The following is a 22,511-nucleotide window of genomic DNA, read 5'->3' as shown; positions in this document are numbered from 1 at the left end:
ACTGACTTCACGCGTCAAAAACAGCTGCACGCACCAACCTGAACTGGACCAAGTGGTTGCACAAAGGTGAGCTTGGTGTTGGAGCACTCCTCACAAGGAAGACTGTTATAGGCACAGATCAACACAAATATTTCTAAATCCTCCCTGCTTTAAGACTCAAATTAAAGCAGCAGGTGCCATTCACTTGTATGGTTCTTGTACCCTGATCTCCTGGGATGTTTTAATTCCTGTTGTTTCAAATATTTATCTTATTTCCTTTTAAAGAACATTCTAGACTCCTACAATTGACAATTTTCCACCAGTGGAGACATTGTGCCATTGTTAACCTGAAGTAAATTCCCCACATTTCACATTCCTTTGCTGGTCACACAGCCTCACTCCTGCAGCCTCACTCACCATGTTGCTGTTGTTCTGTTGAAATTACTTATGTCTGAGTCCACTCCATTTACCAGTACCTCTTTCTTTCTTCCAAGCTTTGTACACCCCTCTCTTCCTTGTTGCCATTCCCTTGTGATTCCTCAATACTCACTGTCCACCCTCCAAAGTGCTAATCTCCACAACACCATCCCTCTTTCCATCCCCAATCTGAAACCATTTCTATTTCAGTGACAAATCGCTATTCATTCATTTCACCATCCTAGCTCCCACACCAATGCCTGAATAACTGGTGCAAATTATTAGTCAGCTACACATTTCATTTCCAATGCTTCTGTTGCACAGTTAGCTTTTCTTCATTACTGATGGACGTATGAAAATCTTCAAAAATGCAAGAAAACGTATTAATGGACCTTGGTGATAAGGTCCACCAACAATTTTAAAGTCAAATTGATCAGCAACTTCACACCTTAATGTAAGTCATTTCTGTAATGCTGAACTTTGTGATCTCAATTAGTTAATGAAACTGGATATTAAGAATTCATTGTAATGGCCATTGTTGAATGGCATTGTTAATAAGAACATTAGCCATTGACGTGAAGCAAAATATTTACATTCCAGCCGTTTCTCAGAGTACCCAAGTGGATTTTCTGATTGTTAGTATGATTAAATGTTTCTATTTTAAAATGTAACATTGTATTTAACTCTGGAGTTTTTTTCATATTCATCACATCCTTCTAATAGTAATTTTAATCTGCCCTAATGCACTATTCACAGAAACTGGTAGGGAGGTCATGTTGCAGCTGTACAGGACGTTGGTTAGACCACTTTTGGAATACTGCATGCAATTCTGGCCTCCCTGCTAGAGAAAGATATTGTGAAACTTGAAAGGGTTCAGGAAAGACTTACAAGGATGTTTCCAGGGTGGGAGTGTTTGAACTACAGGGAAGAGGCTGAATAGCCTGGGGCTACTTTCCCTGGAGCACCAGAAGCTGAGCAGTGACCTAAAAGAGGTTCATAGAATCACGAGGGGCATAGATAGGATGAATAGTCAAGGTCTTTTCTCCGAGTCAGGGGCAGTCCAAAATTAGAAGGCATAGGTTTAAAGTGAGAGGGGAAATATTTAAAAGGGACTGAAGTAGCAACTTTTTCCATGCAGAGGGTGTTGTGTGTTGGAATGAGCTGCCAGCGGAAGTAGTGGATGCCGGTACAATTATATAATTTCAAAGGGTATATGAATGGGTATGCATGGGTATATGAATAAGGGTTTAGAAGGATATGGGGCAAATGGGACGAGATTATTTTAGTATATCTGGTCAGCACGGACGAGTTGGACTGAAGGGCCTGACTGCATGATGTACAGCTCGATGATTCTAATCCTGGCTTATTAATAATATCTATCTGACTTGATGTAGAGTGCATCCCATTCTATTCTGTACTCTATACCTGCAAAACTACAAGCATCACTACAATACTGCATTATGACATGATAGGTATAACCAATTTGACTATTAAAGCAGATGTAGCTAAAATCAATTTAATAATTAATTCAGCATTCGGCTTGAAGGGCTATAATGTGTCATTTTCAGTTGCAGATTTTACGAGCTGATTTTACTTTGAGAACATAAAACTTCAAACTGCTTTGCTCCAGTTGTAACTTATGATTCCACAGAGCTGATTCTACTTGCACAGCAAACATTAAGGCAAGAGTTATGTTTCTATTAATTCTTCCAATTAACCCTCATATAAAGTGTGTCAAATTTCTGTTTGTGTTTTAGCTATCACACCTCATTTTTAAGAGTGTTTTACCAAGTTAAATATACATAGCAGTACTTATTCAAGTATGCAAATATTCACAAGGGACTGGATATTTTATTTTAGAAAGAATCAATGATCTACAAGAAACATTTCTGGGTCTTTTTTGCTCTAGGACATACATATTACATTTATCATTTAAAAACTTTTAAAAAGAACATTCAAAATCTCTGGCAAAGGTTCTTTAATCTTACAGTCAGATACCAATTTTAACTCCAGCCAGTTTTTGTCATACACATTTAAAACTCAAGAGTGCTACCTTAAAATGCACTTACAGCAGTCAGAAACGGGCTTGGTTACTATTTTAACTTCCCAGACTCAAAGGAATCATATGGGCTGGATTTCACCAATCCACTGGCAAACCCACACGTGTAGCATATAGTAGATAGTGACCCAAGAGCCTATTTAGAGTGGGAAAGCAAAACTTAAGGCAAGGCTGCAAAAGCTGGTGTCAGGCTTTGTTAACTGAGTGAGATACTGCATTAACTACATAAGATCAAGAAAAGCAGGCACCTGTGTTTTTTTAAAAAGAGAGTTTGCAGCTAAGTGCCACTTCAGATTAAGCTTTGAGTCACCTTGCTTCATTTTGTAAAGCCAATGCCATTATGTTTTACACAGTTGGACAAGTGAGCAGCCTACACATTTAAAGTGGTACAGTGATACAAATTATTTTAGCAGAAATGTCTGTGACTGGCTGTTTCTGGCAGAATCAGGCTGACTCACAATGATTGTCACAATTACATCTACAAATTGGAAATTTAAACACCAGTGTGTTCAAGATCCAGCTGACTCCCTGCAGGAAAAGATTTTTCTCACGTCACTGTTGTTTCTTGTATCATTCACCGCTCAATCCTTGGTTCTTCAGCTTCCTGTCAATGAGGAGAGTTTCTCCTATTTACTTTGCCCATACCGCTTATGATTTTGAACACTTTTATTCAATTTACTTTAAACTTGCTCTTTCATAAGGACAACAGACCCAGCTTCTCCAATTCATCTGACTTTAGTAACAGAATTGCCATACCCAAAGAACTATTATCATAAGAGATAACAAAGTGTGGAGCTGGATAAACACAGCAGGCCAAGCAGCATCTAAGGAGCACAAACGCTGACATTTCGAGCCTAGACCCTTCTGATGCTGCTTGTCTTGCTGTGTTCATCCAGCTCCACACTGTGTTATCTCGGATTCACCAGCATCTGCAGTTCCCATTATCTCATACAATTTTAACCGTTATCATAATCCTTTTTCAGTCCTTTAAACTTCCACAACCTTTCTAAGGTGCCTAGAATTGGGTACAATACTTCAGTTGATGCTGAACCAGTGTATTGTGAAGAAGGTTACTTATAATATCTGTGGTCTTCAATAGCCTATACCTCTAGCTATAAAGCTTAAAATACCAAATGCCTTTTTGGCTGCTTTTTCAATCTGTTCTGTCGCCTTCAATGATTTGTGTGCAGAACCTCCCCCACTCTCTGTTCCTACATCCCATCAGAACTGAAGTTTACACTACCAAACACACATCTGCATTCAATTTTATCTGGCATCTGAACTCCAATATTCTCCTGAAATCTATCACCATTTTCCTCACTGTTCTGCAAAACTTGTAATTTAGCCCATCATAGCCAAGTCTAGGTCATTAATATAATTGAAGAAGAACAGCAGTCCTTATACGGATTCCTGAAGCGCCTTACCGGGCACATTCCTCCAATCCAATAACAACTATTGTTTCCTTTCACTCAACCAGCTTCAGATCTAGGGTGTCAGTATCCCTTTTATTTCACGAGCCTTAACTTTGCTGGCAGTTAGGCTGTGGTATGAAAATTTGTGTATAGCACTGCATTATTCTTATCAACTCTATCCTTTATCCCGAGAAAAATGAAACTTAGTCAAGTTAAACAGGGTTTTCTGTTAACAAGTCCATGCTGGCTTTCCTTAATTAATGCAAAATTTGTCAAGATTATCACTCACAAAAGCATTTCCCCCAAGAGGTTAAACTGGCTGCTCTGCATTTGCTCATTTTACCTGTACACCTTTGGTGTTATAATTCTCTGAACTGAACAGGAATAGACATTTGTTGCCTATGCCCCCAGAATATCCTCCCTCACTGCCATTCATACCCTTGGATACATTCTAGACATGGAGCTGCATTGAGGTGGCAGTAGACTCTCCGGAATAACAAAACTTAAAAATCCTAATACTAAAACAACAATTACATGCAGTCACGCCGATTTTCAACCATGCTAGTCTGAACCAATAGCTTATTTCATTTTGTGAAGGCCTATAGAAAACCATTTGACATCTACTGGACACTAGCACTGTGCAAAAGCACGAACTGGAAAATGCACAGATTCAAAAAGGGAATTAACTTTCCCCATAGTACAGTACTTGCAAAACCAGCAATCTTCTGGTTACTTTATCTAACATGGATTGATAGTAGATAAGTGTTTTTTTGGGATATGCTCGACTGGCTGAGAGGGTAACACAATCAAGCCGTGCAGGTGCAGGGGTTCGTAAATGGCAGTGAGAGCCCTCTTGTGATACAGCAGGAATATCACTACTCCAGGAGACCTAGGTTTAAATCCCACCTGCTCCAGTGGTGTCCAATAACATCCCTGAACAGGTTGATTAGAAAAATAGGTTTTTAAAAAAAAAAACACAATTGAACGGCAGTCTGAAATAGGTTCAGTTAACTGAAAACATATCTGGATGCTCCAGTCTGTTAAGGATTGGTGTTACATTGTACAGAATCCTTACATTCAAAAAGATAGTATTTGTGGCATCCGGCTAGATAGCTGCAAGATAGCTACATGCACCACGAAGCTGAGTGGCAAAAAAAAGTGCGACCACAAGTTCAACTTCAATATTCCAGTTTTATATCAAAGGTTACATAAACTAACAGTGTATTCGTAGTGGTTTATTCACATCCAGAATTCTATATGGTAACACAACTTTGCGTTAAAATTCAAATCATCACTCAATTAAACAGTACAAAATTCAAATATGTGCAAAAGAGTTACTGTATAAAAGACAAATTCATGATACAAGGAAATAAAACAGCAGTTTGAAGGAGTCTCATTTTGTCAAATTGTCCACGTATTATTGTAGTGATATTTTGTAATGATGAATTAGAGCTCACCACAATTTCTGGAGTTCGCTAGTTCAACTTTCTAACATGATTGATGTCGCCAGTATTTCAAAGAAAAATGCACACATTTTCCACAAAATAAATATTTGAAACCATAAGTTACAAACTATGTATATAGTAGTTTTACACATCATCAAGTATTAGCTGTAGATACAAATTTGCTTTCTTTAGTTTAAGCAGACAGTTATAAACCAACATGTAAACACCATGATAAATAGTACATTAAATATAGTGGTTTAAAATTGCCATGCTCTCCACAGTGGGTTTTCTGGTTTGTTCACCTTCAATTCAACTCCACATCTTCCTTTGGAGGTGGTTCAAGGTATATGGGGGTAATGGAAACTGATTTCTTTGACCTATCAAAAAGCAAACAGAAAAATACAAATCAATAATTGTCCTTTGATTTACAATAGAACACTTAATACTTATATTGTTCAGTTTTAGTCTGCTAAAAGCTTGAATCCTATCATATTAGAAGGACAAAATTAATGTGCCCCCTCCCACTACATCTACCGTTCCTGAATAATTAAACGTAAAATTGATGCATTTAGTTCTTGAAGGATGCTGACTAATCAATTTATTTGTTACGAAGTTGTGTAGCGTACTCATGAATTCAAAGGCAGGAAGCTAGAACTTGTTTGTAAAAATGATAGGGGAGAAAGAGTACATGCCTCCTTTAAGACATAGTGATTTTCCAAGCTAAGAGATTTATACAGGGGAAAAAACCGTCTGTATTGAACTGAAGATGCACAGCCAGCTCTGAATTTGAAAACTGTATCAATTGGTTGTGTGATTGGAAACCTTAGGCTTGTTGAGACGTTTTGGCAACTAGCTAGAATCAGCTAATTGATATAAGCCAAGCACTTAGCAACTGAAAGTCAATTGTATTTAAATCTGATTGTCTTGGCAACCTCAAACAAATGATATTGTTAGAAAATTGATACGTCATCCAAGGTATATAAGGAGAGGGCTTTTGAAAATTGGTGTGAAAGCGAACCACCATCTGAGAAATAAGCATCTAGCTCTCACAAGAAATCATTAAGCTCTCCAAGAAAGCACCATCTATTCATAAGACATACCACGGTACTTCTTGCTAAGGGTCCTCACAAAAAACTACACAGAGAAAATGTCCCAGCTGGATCAGCAGAAGAAATGCATTTATGACTTGAGAACTACAGAAGAAAGACACGTAGACTTTGAGAGACTAAGATTTATTTTCTTATTACTTGGGTTTATAAGTGGGAATTGTGTTTATTGGAACATTTAGGGAACAGGTTAGTAGTTCAGGTGGAATTGTTCGGTTTGTTAGTAATTCTGGTAAGTTGTTCACTGTTAGGGTTAAATAAATAAAGTTACTTGCCAGTAATAAAGGGAATATCAGGGATTTTCTTTCAATTAATCACTCTTCATAGATTAAGGAAGTGAGGTGAGGGCTACAGGGAGAGTGCAGGGAAATGGAGGTGAAATGCCCATCAGCCACGATTAAATGGGGAAGTGGATGTGATAGGCCGAATGGCCTTACTTCCACTCCTATGTCTTATTGTCTTATGGTGAGCTTCTCTGGGTGTTTCCGGTTTAATTATTAAAAACAGGCCTCTACTCCCACCGTAACAGACTGGGGCTTGCTTTGTGCTTCGATTTTAATTATCAGAGGGGTTCGACCTCCCCACTGCGTAACAAAAGAATATTCTACTGGATCAACTAAGTGCTAAACAGACAAAATACCAAAGAATGAGTTGAAGTAGTATTCTCTTCATTATGAGTAACTGATTCATCGGTAATCAGTACTTACGAATAAGGAGAGAAAGGTGTTCCCACAACAAGCAAGTGGTTCTTCTTTCTGAATAGCCGCCACATGCCTTTGTGATTACCTCGGACATCTAGATCCCAAATGTGCAGGCACTTGAAAACATAATGTGAGTTTTTTTTAAATTAAAGGGCCTTAAGATTCACTACCAACAAAGCATGAAATATGTATTGAATCTCACAGCTGATGTCAAGTTTGATGTAAAATAATTATTTTCAGTTTTTATCATACATGTTTTCTTACTTGCAGAGAGCAGTGTAAGTTGTTGCATAGCAACTGTCACAGCCTCAGCCTTACATAACTTACTAAGAGTCAAAGTGGGAACAATTTGTCACTTCTACTTTTTTTTAAAATCAGGCTTCCATGTGTGATCACATCTACTGCATTGCCCTTAATAAGCTTATTTGTAATGCAAATCAAGTTTGTCAGACATGATAACACCTTGTGGAGCTCGAGGAACACAGCAGGCCAGGCAGCATCAGAGGAAATTTTTGAAGAAGGGTCCCGACCTGAAAAGTCAACTTTCCTGCCCGGCCTGCTGTGCGTCTTCAGCTCTACGCTGTATTATCTCTGACACCAGCGTCAACAGTTCTTACTTACTATGTCTTGTCAGACATGATCCTCCCTCATGAAATCCATGTTGCCTTTCTCCAATTGATTTTCTAAGTGAAGATATATACTGTGCCTCAGAATTGATTCCAATAATTTGCAGGCAACAAAAAAACCAAGTTAAGGGCTTTTTACTTTGATTATACAGTCTTCTCTTTCTGAAAAAACACTGGCTTATCATTTGTACTCCTCAAATCTCGGTGTGGTATGCACATAAATCTTCAAAAGTGGCAACTCAAGATGAGAAACCATAAGAAATCCTGCATTGCATTATTAATTTATTAAATAGAGCATTAAAGCAAGGAAATTCACTGAAGCTTTATTAAGAGAATGGTTAGACCTCAGCTAGATTACTGTGTTTAATTGTGAGCACCATGAAGGAGGATATCAAAGCCTTGTACAGGGTCCAGAAAGATTTACTAGTATGGTAACAAAGACAAGGAATTTCAGTAATACTGAGAAGTGGAAAAACCAGGGATGTCATGCCCAGAATAAAAAAAATTGAAGTGATTTGATAGAAGTATTCAATATCACAAATAAAGGAGAAACTAGAGGACAGAAATGCAATAATCAATAACAAGTACAACAGTGAAGTACCTGAAAGCCAACTTAACAGTAATTTACAAGAGTGATCTCATAAATCCTTGGAAGGGAAACTACACAGCCGCAGGGAGGAGCAGAGAAGAGAGGGGCAAATTGGGTTGCGCTCTCAAAAAGTTAGCAGAAATATGATGGCCCACTTCTGTCCTCTCTCACCCAAAAGTTTTACAGAAGTCTTAATCTCACATGAGATACTTCCATTCATTGCCAAAATTTAAAAACCAGACTTAAGGTTACTTTTATTGAAAAGATATACGGTGCAGTGATGAAGATTGTCCCAGAGTACAGTGGGGCCTTGATCACATGGGTCAATGGGTTGAGGAGTGGCAAGTGGAGTTTAGAGTAGATAAATGTGCGGTGATGCATTTTGGTAAGGCACAACAGGAAGAACTTATGCACTTAACAGAAGGGCCCTGGGGAGTGTTGCTGAACAAAGAGCCTAAGGGTGCAGGCACACAGTCCCTTGAATGTGGAGTTGCAAGTAAACAAGGTGTTAAGGAAGGCATTCATTGGTTGTAACACTGAGTATAGGATTTGGGATGTCATGACATGGCTATACAGGTCATTGATGAGGCCACTTTTGGAATACTGTGTACAATTCAGGTAGCCCTTTTATAGGAAGGTGTGAAACCTGACAGGATGCAGACAAGATATCCAAGGATGTTACCGGGATTGCAGGAATGAGCTGTAGGGACAGGTTGAATAGGCTGGGGCTTCTTTTCCTGCAGTGGCGGAGGCTGAGGGACCACCTGAAATGATTTTATAAAACAGAGGGGCAAGGATAAGGTGAAGAGCCAAGGTCTTTCCTAGGGTGGGAGACATGGCTTTGAGGTGAGGGGACAAGATTTAAAAAGGACTGCAGAGCATCCTGCATGTCTGGAATGAGCTGCCAGGGGAAGTAGTGGAGGCAAGTACAATTACAACATTTAAAAGGCATCTGGATGGGTGTATGAATAGCAAAGGTTTCAGAGGGATATGGGACGAATGTTGGCAAATGGGACTAGTCTGGTTGGAATGTCTGCACAGCATGAATGAATGAGTTGGACCCAAGGGTCTGTTTCCATGTTGTATGGCTCTAGGTCAAGCATGAGCACTGAACCATTGCAATATTACCCCATAATTCAATGGCATTTACAACTGGTGACTTAATATAGCCTTGACTAACATTCCTACGAGTTTGATATCTGATAAGTTTAAATTGAAGGTATTTTAGCATTGTTCCTAAAACAACAGATAAACCGGTATTCCTTCAACTATTAGGCAGAAGAATCTGCCAAAAATCTGGGGGAGCTTTCTCAATTTCTTGCAACGATAATGTGGGCTTTTACTGACAAGAGACTATACACAACTTCTAAATTTGGATTATTAATATCACTTAACCTTCTCCTTCATCTACTTTACAAAACCACTCTGCTACTCATGCTGGAAACTACCCTGGAGGATTGTCTGGCCTAGGGTCACCTACTTTTTTTGTTAAAATTATAATTCTATGCTTACCTTGGCTAATTGTGTCCATGTTGTAAAATCAGCCTCCTGTTCCATTTTAATGTACATTATATAGACTTTTCCTTCAGTGTCTGGAATAAAACTATCTTCACAGGGGTTTTTGCTGTGGTCTAGAACCTTGGCTTCACTGTGGGAGTAATAATTAATTAGTAGCAGTAATCTGAATGGTCTACAGAAATAGAAGAAACATATGAGCAAGGGTAAATCAGTTTTCAGATGCGTTTTCCAGGACACATTGAGCAACACCAGCTTCTGGAGTTAAAAATCTTTTAAGCAATACCTTTTAAATTTGATAAGAAAATGTGAGGCTGGATGAACATAGCAGGCCCAGCAGCATCTCAGGAGCACAAAAGCTGGCGTTTCGGGCCTAGACCCTTCATCAGAGAGGAGGATGGGGTGAGGGTTCTGGAATAAATAGGGAGAGAGGGGGAGGCGGACCGAAGATGGAGAGAAAAGAAGATAGGTGGAGAGGAGAGTATAGGTGGGGAAGTAGGGAGGGGATAGGTCAGTCCAGAGAAGACGGACAGGTCAAGGAGGTGGGATGAGGCGGTAGGTAGGAGATGGAGGTGCAGCATGGCGTGGGAGGAAGGGATGGGTGAGAGGAAGAACAGGTCAAGGAAGCAGAGACAGGTTGGACTGGTTTTGGGATGCAGTGGGTGGAGGGGAAGAGCTGGGCTGGTTGTGTGGTGCAGTGGGGGGAGGGGATGAACTGGGCTGGTTTTGGGATGCGGTCGGGGAAGGGGGGATTTTGAAGCTTGTGAAGTCCACATTGATACCATTGGGCTGCAAGGTTCCCAAGCGAAATATGAGTTGCTGTTCCTGCAACCTTCGGGTAGCATCACTGTGGCACTGCAGGAGGCCCATGATGGACATGCCATCTAAAGAATGGGAGGGGGAGTAGAAATGGTTTGCGACTGGGAGGTGCAGTTGTTTATTGCGAATTGAGCGGAGGTGTTCTGCAAAGCGGTCCCCAAGCCTCCGCTTGGTTTCCCCAATGTAGAGGAAGGCACACCGGGTACAATGGATGCAGTATACCACATTGGCAGATGTGCAGGTGAAGCTCTGCTTAATATGGAAAGTCATCCTGTTCTTCCTCTCACCCATCCCTTCCTCCCACCCCAAGCCGCACTTCCATCTCCTACCTACTAACCTCATCCCACCTCCTCGACCTGTCCGTCTTCCCTGGACTGACCTATCCCCTCCCTACCTCCCCACCTATACTCTCTCCACCTATCTTCTTTTCTCTCCATCTTCGGTCCGCCTCCCCCTCTCTCCCTATTTATTCCAGAACCCTCACCCCATCCCCATCTCTGAAGAAGGGTCTCGGCCCGAAACGTCAGCTTTTGTCCTCCCGAGATGCTGCTGGGCCTGCTGTGTTCATCCAGCCTCACATTTTATTGTCTTGGATTCTCCAGCATCTGCAGTTCCCATTATCACCCTATTAAATTTGATGTCTGCTTAATAACATTGTTACACTAACGACAATAATGTTCACTTTTCTAGCACAATTTCTAGAATGTTTGAAAATGCACAAAACAAATTTCTCCACTAAAACAGTAGAAGACTAGAATATGCGCTCTTATTCCCTACAAAGACAGCTTGAAACACGAACATAAACACAAAGGAAAGATAGCTTTGCATTAAGTCAAATCACAATCTTACCTTATCAGTTGGTGAATTTCAATTTCATAGGCATCCTTTTTCAGACTGTGGAAGGTGTTAAAAATGGAGTTCATTAGCACATGTAACAAAGTTTAAAAATGTTTACATTCTGAAAGATTGCAAAAATCGTCATAAAAGCTTAATGTACTTCAAATCTAGAAAGTTTAGAAAGAAAGAAAGTTAAACTCAAAAATTCATTAACAAGACCCATTAGGGCATGCAGAGATGTATCCAGCATACATGAAAAAGAAACAAGCAAAGAAACAGGGAGATGGATAGTTTCACACATACCTGTCCACGTTTTTGAGTTGCACATTCGGAACAGTGTTGAATTTATGCTTCTTAAAGTAGGCTTCCTTAAACAAGTAGTTAGAATATATTTAAAAATCATTACGTTCTGCTTATTATGTCATTCAAAACTGCATAAATTTTGTTTCATATATATTTGGAATGTATGTAACAGAGCTACTGGTTCAAAAGTACAATGAATAGTAAATTATTCAACAAGAAGTCCCTTAAAGTTACAGAAGTTTATTTTAAAAGCTCTAATCTATGAATGAAGTAATTATTGATTTTAAATTCCATACTGTTAACAGCATTCATATGTGCAAACCCAACACAGCAGAAAAAGCAAAGCTTTTATCTGCAGATATATCATAATCAAAATAATTGGTCTTATTTTTCCTAAAGTGTCCAGTCATTAATGCAATCAGAAACTAAATCTTATCCATTACTCACATGGAAATAGCCATTCATATTGAGTCCAACAATGCCAAAATGATAAGATCTCGAAACATCAGGGATTATACACTCCCGACCTTTTCTTTGCTCAGGCATTCTCACCCACATGTCCCAGTCCCAGAGCTGTAAAGAAGTCATTAATTAATTAAATCTGTCTTAATCTCAGTAGTAATGGTTTTATTTGCTCCTTTTTGTCACGATATGGCTAGGCCAATCAATGAAGAATCTCCAAGATATTGACGGCAATCAGACTAATGGAAGATTTGGATTTCTTTTTAACCATAGAAGCATTGAAAACAGGAACAGGAGTAGGTTATTTGCCACTTCAATCCAGCTCCTCCATTCAATCTGATGATGGTTGATCATGCAACTGTTCTCACTTCTACCCCATACCTTTTGATCCCTTTAGGCCCAAGAACAAGACATAAATATTCTACAGTAGAGAATTCCACAGACTCACCACTCTCAGGGTTAAAAAATAAATTCTCACCCAAGCCCTAAAATGGCTTACTCAGTCTCCTGGCACTGGCTCCTTGTACTGGACTCCCATCATTGGGAACACCCTTCCTGTGTTTACCCTGTCTAGTCCCATTAGAATTTCATCAGTTTCATTTTTCTGGACGCCAATGAAACTAGTCTTAACTGATCTGGTCTCTCCATTTGTCAGTCCTGCCATCCCAGAGAAATCAGTCTGGTAAACCTTCATTGCACTCCGTCTATAGTCAGAGCATCCATAGTTTTCTAGGAACCATCAGCTCTAGGGGTCATTGGGCTCCAAATGTTAATCCATTTTCTCCCCACAGATGCTGCCAAACTTGCTGAGTTTCTCCAGCAATTTCTGTTTTTGTTTCGTGAGTAAAATCCAAGTCTGAAATCTAGGAGGAAGTTAAAGGTGGAGAGTAGTGAGGTCATGGCATGGTTGGAACGCAAAATTATTAATGAGGTATGGGGAACTGAGATACCAGGACAAAGTGTGACATAGGATATGAGCAGCAGAATTTCAACAGCAGAAGACACCAAGTGTGCTGACTGGGGGTTACAGAAAAGAAAATGCAATGAGAAAAAAACTCATGGGGCTTGGGGGTTGTTTGGGGCGGGGGGGGGGGGTCGTGGTGGGGAGAAAAATGTTCTTCGTTGATTTTCTCCAATTCTACTTTCTCTATCAAATGTGCTGTCTATTCTGGGTTGTATGTTTCTGTCGTGAATAAAGCCTTTTTTTAGAAAAAAGGTCCACTTGAGATTTGAGGGTTTTTACATGATTTTTAGTATGGCATTTTGGTTTTCAGGGGCTTCTTTTTCAATCCGACCAACTCCTTTATTAGGTGATGAAGTTATGCAGCAATAATACCTTCTGTATTTGTGCTGGTACATGGGGTATTTGGATTCACGAAGATGCAGACTGCATTCCAGAATGCTGCCATTTACCTCATTAAGTTGTTGTGACTCAAAGCAAGATACAGCTCGACGAACGTTTTGAATTACTGAAAGTAAATCCCTTTAAGGTATGAGATGTGAATGCTGCTGCACTACAAGAACTTCAGGCTGCCTTTGAAATGTTCTTTGTCCTCCTCAGGAACGCTGACCATTTCAGGAGTAACGCAGTGCCCGGCAAGGGAGATGCTTTTCAACCGTCCAGCCATCATGTCCAAGTGCATCAAAATTGATTCAGCAAGAGTTTTGTCTGAATGCTTGCAGACCTAGCTTTGAGTATTTGTTCAACAATCTCCACTTGAATCTGGAAAATGTGGTGGAAGCACAGCTGAAGGAATTACTCTTAAGTGTTGCTAATACACTGTCCGGTCCCATTGGAGTACAGGTATGGTGGTGACAACCGCTCTGTACAGCAGAACTTTCATTACCTTACAGAAGCCTTTGTTATCAAATACTTTCTGTCATAGGTTGTATGAGTAGCACAGCTGATCCAGTGTTGGAATTCCTTATCAACGGCGGCCTTCTGAGAGAGATGGTTGTCAAACTATAGGAAGTGTTAAACACAGTTTAGAGTAGCACATTCAAAACTTATGGAGGTGGAATGTTTGGCTGATTAGCTGCAGGTAAATGAGAGTTCTGTTTTGTCATCATTCAACAGTAAGTCAAATTTTTTATTGGAAATATGAACAAGTATAATCGCTACACACCTCCGAGATAAAGTTCTGGCTTATATGACAATGTAACCCTTGGAGTCAACCACACACAAATCAACTGTGCTCAACAGGTTCTTTCGTTTCATAAAGTATAGGGAGACTTAACTGTACCATCCCTTAAACCCAGATCTCACTTCAGCAGGTAAAGGACAGTGCTGTCAGAGTCGTGAAGAAAACAATGGTGTACAATTTCTAGGCCAGCAGATCATACCAGTGGCACATATCACTTCAAACTTTTCACAGTCCACCATTAATCACTGTTTCATAGAGGTAACAAAATCCTGCACAGCATGCGAGCAGGGGGACTACTGCATCCTCTTCCGTACCAGTAAGAAGCAGAAATGTTTTATATGGCTTTGCCAGACCAGGGGGATGCCATCAATTGCTCACATCAGGCTCTGTGCGTTACATGCATTAACAAAATCCTAAATTGGAGTTATGGTTAATATAGCTAATGTGTGAGGAGATTCCCATCTGTCATCCCTGATTGGATAGAAGAACCAGAGGCTGGCTGCTGTGTGACAAGGATCGCAAGCTGTATCCCTGGCTCAATGATTCCCTTCCACCCGCTGACAAAGGAGTAAACAGCACATCTACAATGCAAGCCACAGAGATTACATTAAATGTCACGGAATAGAGTGCCAACTTTCTGTAGTATTAGTTCCACTGCCTGGACCACTTAGAGTCAAGTCCTTTAGTTTTCACCATAAAGCACTCGAAGTTCTGGGTGATCTATTATGGCCACCACAACCATTTCACAAGAGCAATTCATCGGAAAGGTGAAGACTGTAATGTGATTCCGTGCCAGATTTCAGGTCGAAGCAGTCTTCTTCCCCTCAAATAGCCTTTAGCTTCAATAACACTAATTTCTCTCTAGATCACAAGGTGGATATAGTTAATTAATTTTAATCAATCTGTTCAGATGTGTTGTGTGATAGGTCTGGGCAGGTGGGTCTTGAATATATACTGTCTGGCTCAGAGATAGGGACATTACCACTGTGCCATTAGCACATATATAAACTAGGTACAAACAACAATCCATAAACAGTATGAACAAGCTGATTAAGTCACTATGGTTTCTCATCAATTATGAGTAATTAACTGTAAGGTAACGGTTTCAAAAGGAACACATTTATTTAACAGAAACGTCAATTAATGATTTGATCCAGATAAAACTCCAGTGTGCAGATTATTTCTGACTGAAAATCCACTTAATGGTCTATTCTGAGGAACAGCCTAAAATCAATAACACAAAAACAGAGGAAGACTTCCTCTCTGCTGTGTTGTGTCTGCATTCTTTCCTGTTTGTGTCTCATCCCAACTAGACAACAGGACTTGACTTTGTCCCTTAAATTTGGCCAGTTACACTGTCTGACAAATGTCTGAAAGGAAATCTGTTAACTTGAAGACAAATATTCTGCAGCTAAAGCTTGTCTTCACTTTTTTCCTCACCATAAACCTGTAACACGAAGAACGAAGACAGAATTCTTCCAGTGCTCGTCACTGCTGTTGGCCAGATTATCACTCAGGAATGGAAAATCTGAAATATAACCATTGATAGAGAACAATCATAGTTTAAAGACTTCCAAAATGTTAAATTGTACTTTATCACTCTACCTTCTCTGGTGTTGGCCATTTTGGTTCCAGCTCATCTTTATAAAGGCTCTTCTTTAAAACCCAGCCAAGGCCAGGCATGCTTTCTACTCGATAGAGCAAACTAATATCTTCAGCTGTGTGCTCGTAACCCTGAGTTTTACAAAGGCAAAAAAGGAGAAACAAAAATCATACAATATAATTACTTCTCATTCTCAGCTATGGAGAGTTAAGAGCTTAAATAGTAAACTATATTTCTGTCAGACAATAATATATTTTTAACCTGCACAGCAGCAAGAAAAAGAATAGTATACAAGAAGGGAATGCATTCCTGTGTGTATCAATAATTATCAAAACTTAGGTTTTAGCAAGCATTTTTTCATTCTGTTTTCCAAAACCTCTAAAACATCTTAAAACTTTGATTGAAGAGATATCTTCATCAGAAGGGTGGACACAGACCACACATGGCATCAAGGATCATTAGCACAATTAAGCCCACGTAAAATTGGGGGAAAACAGGAATTTGCAGTTATATCTAACAGGTGAAAAAGGATGGGTGTGGGACATTAGAGGTCAACTATTTCAATTCTAGACATCTCATTGAGTTCTTCAAGCAAGATGATACTTTCGAATCAACCTGCTGAGAGATTTTATTGCACACCCCTTCAGCAGGTGGGCTGAACCCAGGTCTCCTGGCTCAGAGGCAAGTATACTACTATGGCACTACAAACACTCAAGTTCCCCAGGATAATGTCTTAGGCCTAACCACCTTCAGTAGCTTCATCAGGGACATTCCCACCACCAGAAGGTCAGGGGTGTCGGGATGTTTGCTGATGATTGATCATAGACCATTGATCGTAGAATCATAGATCATAGAAACCCTACAGTGTGGAAACAGGCCCTTCAACCCAACAAGTCCACACGGACCTACAGACCATCCCAACCCCAGTGTCATCCGCCTATAACCCATCTAATCGACACATCCCTGAACACTACAGGCAATTAAGCAGGCCAATCCACCTAACCTGCACATCCTTGGACTGTGAGAGGAAGCCAGAGCACCGGGGGAAACCCACGCAGACAGCTGCCCAAGAGTGGAATTGAACCCAGGTTCCTGACGCTGAGGGGCAGTGATGCTAACAACTAAGCCACTGTGCCGGGGTACTGAACAAGAGTACATTCACAATTCTGTAGATACTAAAGCAGTCCACATCCAAATGCAACATCTTGGCACAGACTGATGAATGACAAGGAACATTTTTGTCACATACAGCAGGCAATGATCATCGCCAATTATCACGATTCTCAGAAAAGGTAATCGTCCTTGACTTCTAATGGCGTTGCCTTCATGGAATCCCCCACTATCAACATTCCGGGGTATACCACTAACCAGAAATCAAACTGAATCAGGCCTACAAACACTGTGGCAACAAGAGCAGATCAAGAATCAGAATTTTGTAACGTGTAATTCGTCTCCTGTCGGTCTCTAGACTATCTACAAGACACTATACAGAGGTGCAATGGAGTATGCTCCAATTGATTAGATGACTACAGCTGCAAAAATACTGAAGCAGCTTGAATCTGTCAAGGACAAAGTAGTCTACATTATTGGAATGCAATCCACTCTCTTCCATATTCACTCCCTCCAGTGACTCATAGTGGCAACAGCACAAGTCAGCCCCAAGATTCTGTGAAGTAACTCAAAAAGATCCTTAGATACCAACCTCCTAGCCCATGGCCACTACCATAGAGAAGAGCAAGGGCAGCAGATACAAAGGAACATCAATTTAGGGGGGTTGGTTAGCTCAGATGGCTGGATGGCTAGTTTGTGATAAAGAGTGACACCAACAATGCAGGTTCAATTCCTGCAGTGACCAAGATTATCAGGAAGCATTCTCCTTCTCAACTTCTATACCCTACTACACATGGTGACCTTCATGCTAAACCACTACCAGTTGTGTCTCACTAATGACAGCAGCCCTATGGTCTGGTAAGACTATGGTGACTTAACCTTTACTATCTACAAGCTCCCCTCCAAGTCATCCATTATGCTGACTTGGAAATACATTGCTGTTCTTTCAATGTCACTGAGTCAAAGTCCTGGAAATCCTCTCCTATCAACGTTCATCCCAGGAACTGAAGCAATTCAATTAGGCAGTTCACCACCACCTTTTCATGCACAACTAAGGATAAGTAATAAATCTGACCCACGTCCCAAAAAGAGAATTTCTTTTAAAAAAGTTACTGTCATGACTTGGTAGTTGTTAATAATGAAACATTTTCCAACCTGTCATTGATTATCTTCATCTCCTTCAAGGAACCAAGTGGAAGAAACAAAGAATTCAAATGCACTGGCAAGTTAGTTATTTTGAGCAGGCCATTTTGTTGAAAAGTGTAACAGGTCATGTAAAACAGGAAAGACCTCACAAGAGTCACACATTTTTAACTAAAATTTCAATTAAACTTCTGTTTTCAGAACATTCAGCTGGCCTACTTCAATAAAAAGCAACTGTTTGTTAAAATACTAGAACAGCATTCTAAATCAGGGAAGTACCAAATCACAAACTGAACATAATGGAGTTGCATGATCGTGATCCTCCACATGCCGAGTTCTAACCTAAGACAAAAGGCACCAACTAGAAATTCCCACTATCTTGTGACAAATTCATTCCAGAACTGTTGTGAATCAGGGTGGAAACAGGAACTATAACAGAACAAACTGAACATTTATCAAAAACAAGCAATTGAGGTATTCAAATATGCTACCAAATGATTTATTCTGAATGGATTCTAAGGATTTATCAGATCTGGATTACAAAAAGGGGTTTTAAAAGGAGGAAGAGATCTTTGCAGGGAATGGGTGGAATTCCAACATGTGGACCAGACATCTAAAAGGCACGGCTCGAACAGCATGTCAAGTGGGAGAGGAGGGGTGAATGTGCCAGAAACAAAGCAAATGATTTTTTGCAGACAGAGAAAAAGGAAATAATCACACTGGACAAGTTTACAAAGATAGGAAGGGGCAAGCAAGTAAAGGGATAATGATCAGGGGCTCAAACATACCAACGCAGGGAGGAAGCAAGTAACGTTTTGTGGGTGCAAGTTAGCCTTAATAATGGAAAGGATATAGGGACAGAAACTAAACCTAAGGTCAAAAAGAAAACTAAGCATGAAAACATTCTGGTTAGATCTAACATTGTCCAGGAAGAGTAGTTGAGGTGACAGTAAGGGGATAATTCATGATGGACATCAAAGACAAAAGTTTTACTTTCCCAAAATCTAGCTAATGGACATCATGATTCATGCAAGAACAAAATCTGCTTTCTCTCTATGGATGCTTCCAGAGCTGTTGAGTTTCTCCAGCAATTTTTGTGTTCCAGATTTCCAGCACTGCCAGTTCTTAGTTTTACAAATGTCTGGAGGTTTTGCTAAAACTATACAAGGTGCTAGCCAGACCACAACTGGAGTACAGTGAACAGTTTGGGCCTCTTATCTAAGGAAAGACGTACTGGCATTAGAAGCAATGCAGAGAAGGCTCACTAGGCTGATACCAGATATGGAGGAACAGTTTTACGAGAGGACGAGTAGTAGGCTGGCCTGTTTTCACTGGAGTTTAGGAAAATGAGAAGCGAGAAACAGACAAGATTCCTCGTGGACTTGACAGGACTGATGCGGAATAGCTTTTCTCCCCCTGATGGAGAGTGGGTTTTAGGGGTGATTCAGTAATATTCCAAGACCGAGATGGACAGATTTTCAAACAGCAAGGGAAATCAAGAGTTTTGGGGGAAAAAGCAGGAATGTGGAGTGGATGATTACCAGATCATCCACAAACTCAGAGTAATGGAGCACGCTTGAAGTGCTGAATGGCTTACTTCCATGCTTTACGGGCAGGTAGTAACGAAGAGTTAAAAAACCCATGTTGTTGGTCTTCAATTTTTTTTATAAATGAAGGATTGTTAATTTTATCTTCTAGGTACTTTGTGTAATTTATATTCTTCTTCCCTTATGGCAGCTCACTTAAAAGCCTATTCTTCAATGGAACATACCAAAAATCCACAAACTAGTTAAGTGAACCTAGCCTTGTCCTCACCCAGCATACGTACCATTTGACTTTTCATTGGATAGTGATAAGGGAGATCATTCTTGCACTCCAACAGTGGCTAACCTTTAAAAGTACTTCAATTGTTGTAAAGCACTTTGAGACACCCAGCAGTAGTGATAACAGTTATCCAAATACAAGCCTTTGTTCCTTTTTTCAAAAAACAATGCCAAGAGGTCGAAGCGCAGAATCGAGCTGCATTCAAAAGGCACCCATTGTATGGCTAAATTCCAGAATAGATATGAACCGCTTTGTATCAACAAACATATTTGGGAACTTTTAAATGAAAACTTTCACACCAGATCAAACAAAACCAAACTTTTCACTTTTAAAAAACAATTGTAGTTAGCTTTAAAAATTTATGTCAAGTAAAATATTTCGGCTATGCACAGCAAAAGGCTCTCCCTTAAAATCTACAGGTATTTAATTCAATTTGTCCAAATATAATTGAGCAATGCCCTACCTGATCGTTCCAAGCAGATATGCAATATAGACTTTCATCTTCTTCAAGTAAATGGATTGTTTGGCTGAGAAAACTAGCAAAAGAATAAAAACACATTCGATAAGTAAATGATCAGCTATCAATGGAGGCAAGAATTTAGCTAATTCGTGCAGCAAATGTACAAAATCATATATACAATTTTGTGTAACAATTTTTGTTGCACAAATATTGGCTGGCGTTACGATCAGTTAAACTCTGGGCTGTTGAAGAATGAAAATTTGGACAAGAAAAAGTTCAAAAAACCCTACTCATCAACTATATTGGAGTGTTTAATTAATGAACTATAATTAAGGCAATTCTTTTCAACACTCAAAGACCTTTCTTTAGCTGAAGTAAGGAAGAAATTGGCACCTTGTACTTACCCGAAAAAGTCCACTGAAATATCCAGGTCTTCCTCCAGTACCACAGCAAACTTTGCATCCTAGGCAGGAATCATCCCAAAATAAAGATTTTAACTTGTGGAATGAAAAACTGATTATAAAAATACAAAAGCATAAAAAGGTGGAATGTTAAAGTTTATTTTATAATTGTTCATTAAAAACGGTCAAATCTCATTCAGCATCCAGTAGGAAAAAAGATAACCTATTTCACCATTAAGGGATGGATGCAGGCCAAGACATTGGAAGCATACCTACAGATAATTTATGTACATTTGTGGAGGACAGGCTTGATTTACCCAAGTTCAGAAATTGAAAGGATGATGATGCAAATGATTTGGATGAGAATTATAGGAGGCATGGTTTATAAGTTTGCAGATGACATGTCACAAAATCGGTGGTATAAAAGGTCAGCGAAGAAGGTTATCTAAGAGTACAACAGGACCTTGATCATTTAGGCCAATAGGCCAAGGAGTAGCAGATGGTCTCATTCAGCAAATCTGTCACAGATCGAAACAGTTTGCATATGCTACCTCCCAGAGAGAAGTCAGAAAAGATGGTATGCTTTAGATGAATGAGGGGTATTGGATTTTGGTAAGACAAGCTAGGGCAGGATTAGACATTTAACGGTAGGGCCCTGAGGAGTGTTACGAAACAGATAGACCTAGGAATGCAGGTGGGCAGTTCCTTGAAAGTGGCTTTGCAGGTGCACAGGTGAAGAGGGTGTTTGGCACACTTGCCTTTTATCGGTCAGAGTGTTGAGCATATGAGTTGGAATGTCACGTTACATCTATACAAGGTCACTGAGAATATTGCATACAATTTTGGTTGCCCTGCTATAGGAAGGATGTTAATAAACTGGAAAGGGTGCAGAAAAATTTACAAGGATATTGCCAGGACCGGAGGGTTTGAGTTATAAGGAGAGGCTGGATAGGCTACGGTCTTTCCCCCTGGAATGCCCGAGGCTCAGGAGTGATCTTATAGAGGCTTATAAAATCATGAAGGGTATTGATAAAGTGAATAGCCAAGGTCTCTCTACCGCAGTCCCCATAAAACTTGGGGCAGCCCAGAACCAGAGAGAGCACAGGTTTAATGGGAGAGGGGCAAGATTTAAAATGGACCTAAGAGGCAATGTTTTCACACAGTGGATGTGCATGTATGGGACAAGCTGCCAGAGTAAGTGGTCGATATAGATCCAATTAAAATATTTTAAAAACATTTAGATTAATACGTGAATACGAAGTGTTTACAGGGATATGGACCAAACACAAGCAAACAGAACTATTCAGTTTCGGACACCTCGCCAGCACAGATGAGTTAGACTGCAGGGTCTGTTTCCATGTTGTACCACCGTGTGGTAAAATTTTTTACTAGGGATTGTAGGACACAACACAATGGAGAGCAAATAATGCAGAACAGGCAAACAGACAAAGGTTTAAAATTCATTGGATAAGTGTAAGGTGATATTTTAAGGGAAAAAAACAGGAAGTGGAACATGCAATCAACTGAAAAATAAATGTTTCGAATGAGTAGAAATG

At 39.9% G+C, this 22,511-nt stretch overlaps 1 protein-coding gene across 2 annotated transcripts in view; it reads right to left on the bottom strand.

The window, feature by feature from the left end:
• Window positions 1-5,038: 5,038 nt before the first annotated feature.
• pomgnt1 (protein O-linked mannose N-acetylglucosaminyltransferase 1 (beta 1,2-)) overlaps window positions 5,039-22,511 on the bottom strand; it is a 53,232-nt gene continuing 35,759 nt past the window's right edge. Inside the window, exons 13-21 of one of the 2 annotated variants that reach the window (XM_048538892.2) lie at window positions 20,959-21,017; window positions 20,558-20,630; window positions 16,020-16,148; window positions 12,256-12,381; window positions 11,809-11,873; window positions 11,518-11,562; window positions 9,847-9,982; window positions 7,126-7,235; window positions 5,039-5,689 (exon numbers count right to left, since the gene is read on the bottom strand). In XM_048538892.2, coding sequence (XP_048394849.1) covers window positions 5,617-5,689; window positions 7,126-7,235; window positions 9,847-9,982; window positions 11,518-11,562; window positions 11,809-11,873; window positions 12,256-12,381; window positions 16,020-16,148; window positions 20,558-20,630; window positions 20,959-21,017 — 816 coding nt within the window. In that variant the 3' untranslated portion in view covers window positions 5,039-5,616. Of the gene's footprint in view, window positions 5,690-7,125; window positions 7,236-7,751; window positions 7,803-9,846; window positions 9,983-11,517; window positions 11,563-11,808; window positions 11,874-12,255; window positions 12,382-16,019; window positions 16,149-20,557; window positions 20,631-20,958; window positions 21,018-22,511 lie in introns of those variants that run through there. The other variant, XM_048538893.2, reaches the window with a different exon arrangement.

Source organism: Stegostoma tigrinum, chromosome 8 (genome assembly GCF_030684315.1).
Source record: "Stegostoma tigrinum isolate sSteTig4 chromosome 8, sSteTig4.hap1, whole genome shotgun sequence".
NCBI classification, from domain to species: Eukaryota; Metazoa; Chordata; class Chondrichthyes; order Orectolobiformes; family Stegostomatidae; genus Stegostoma; species Stegostoma tigrinum.
The sequence above is the reverse complement of the archived record's forward strand: the minus strand, read 5'-3'. Positions and strand labels throughout refer to the sequence as shown.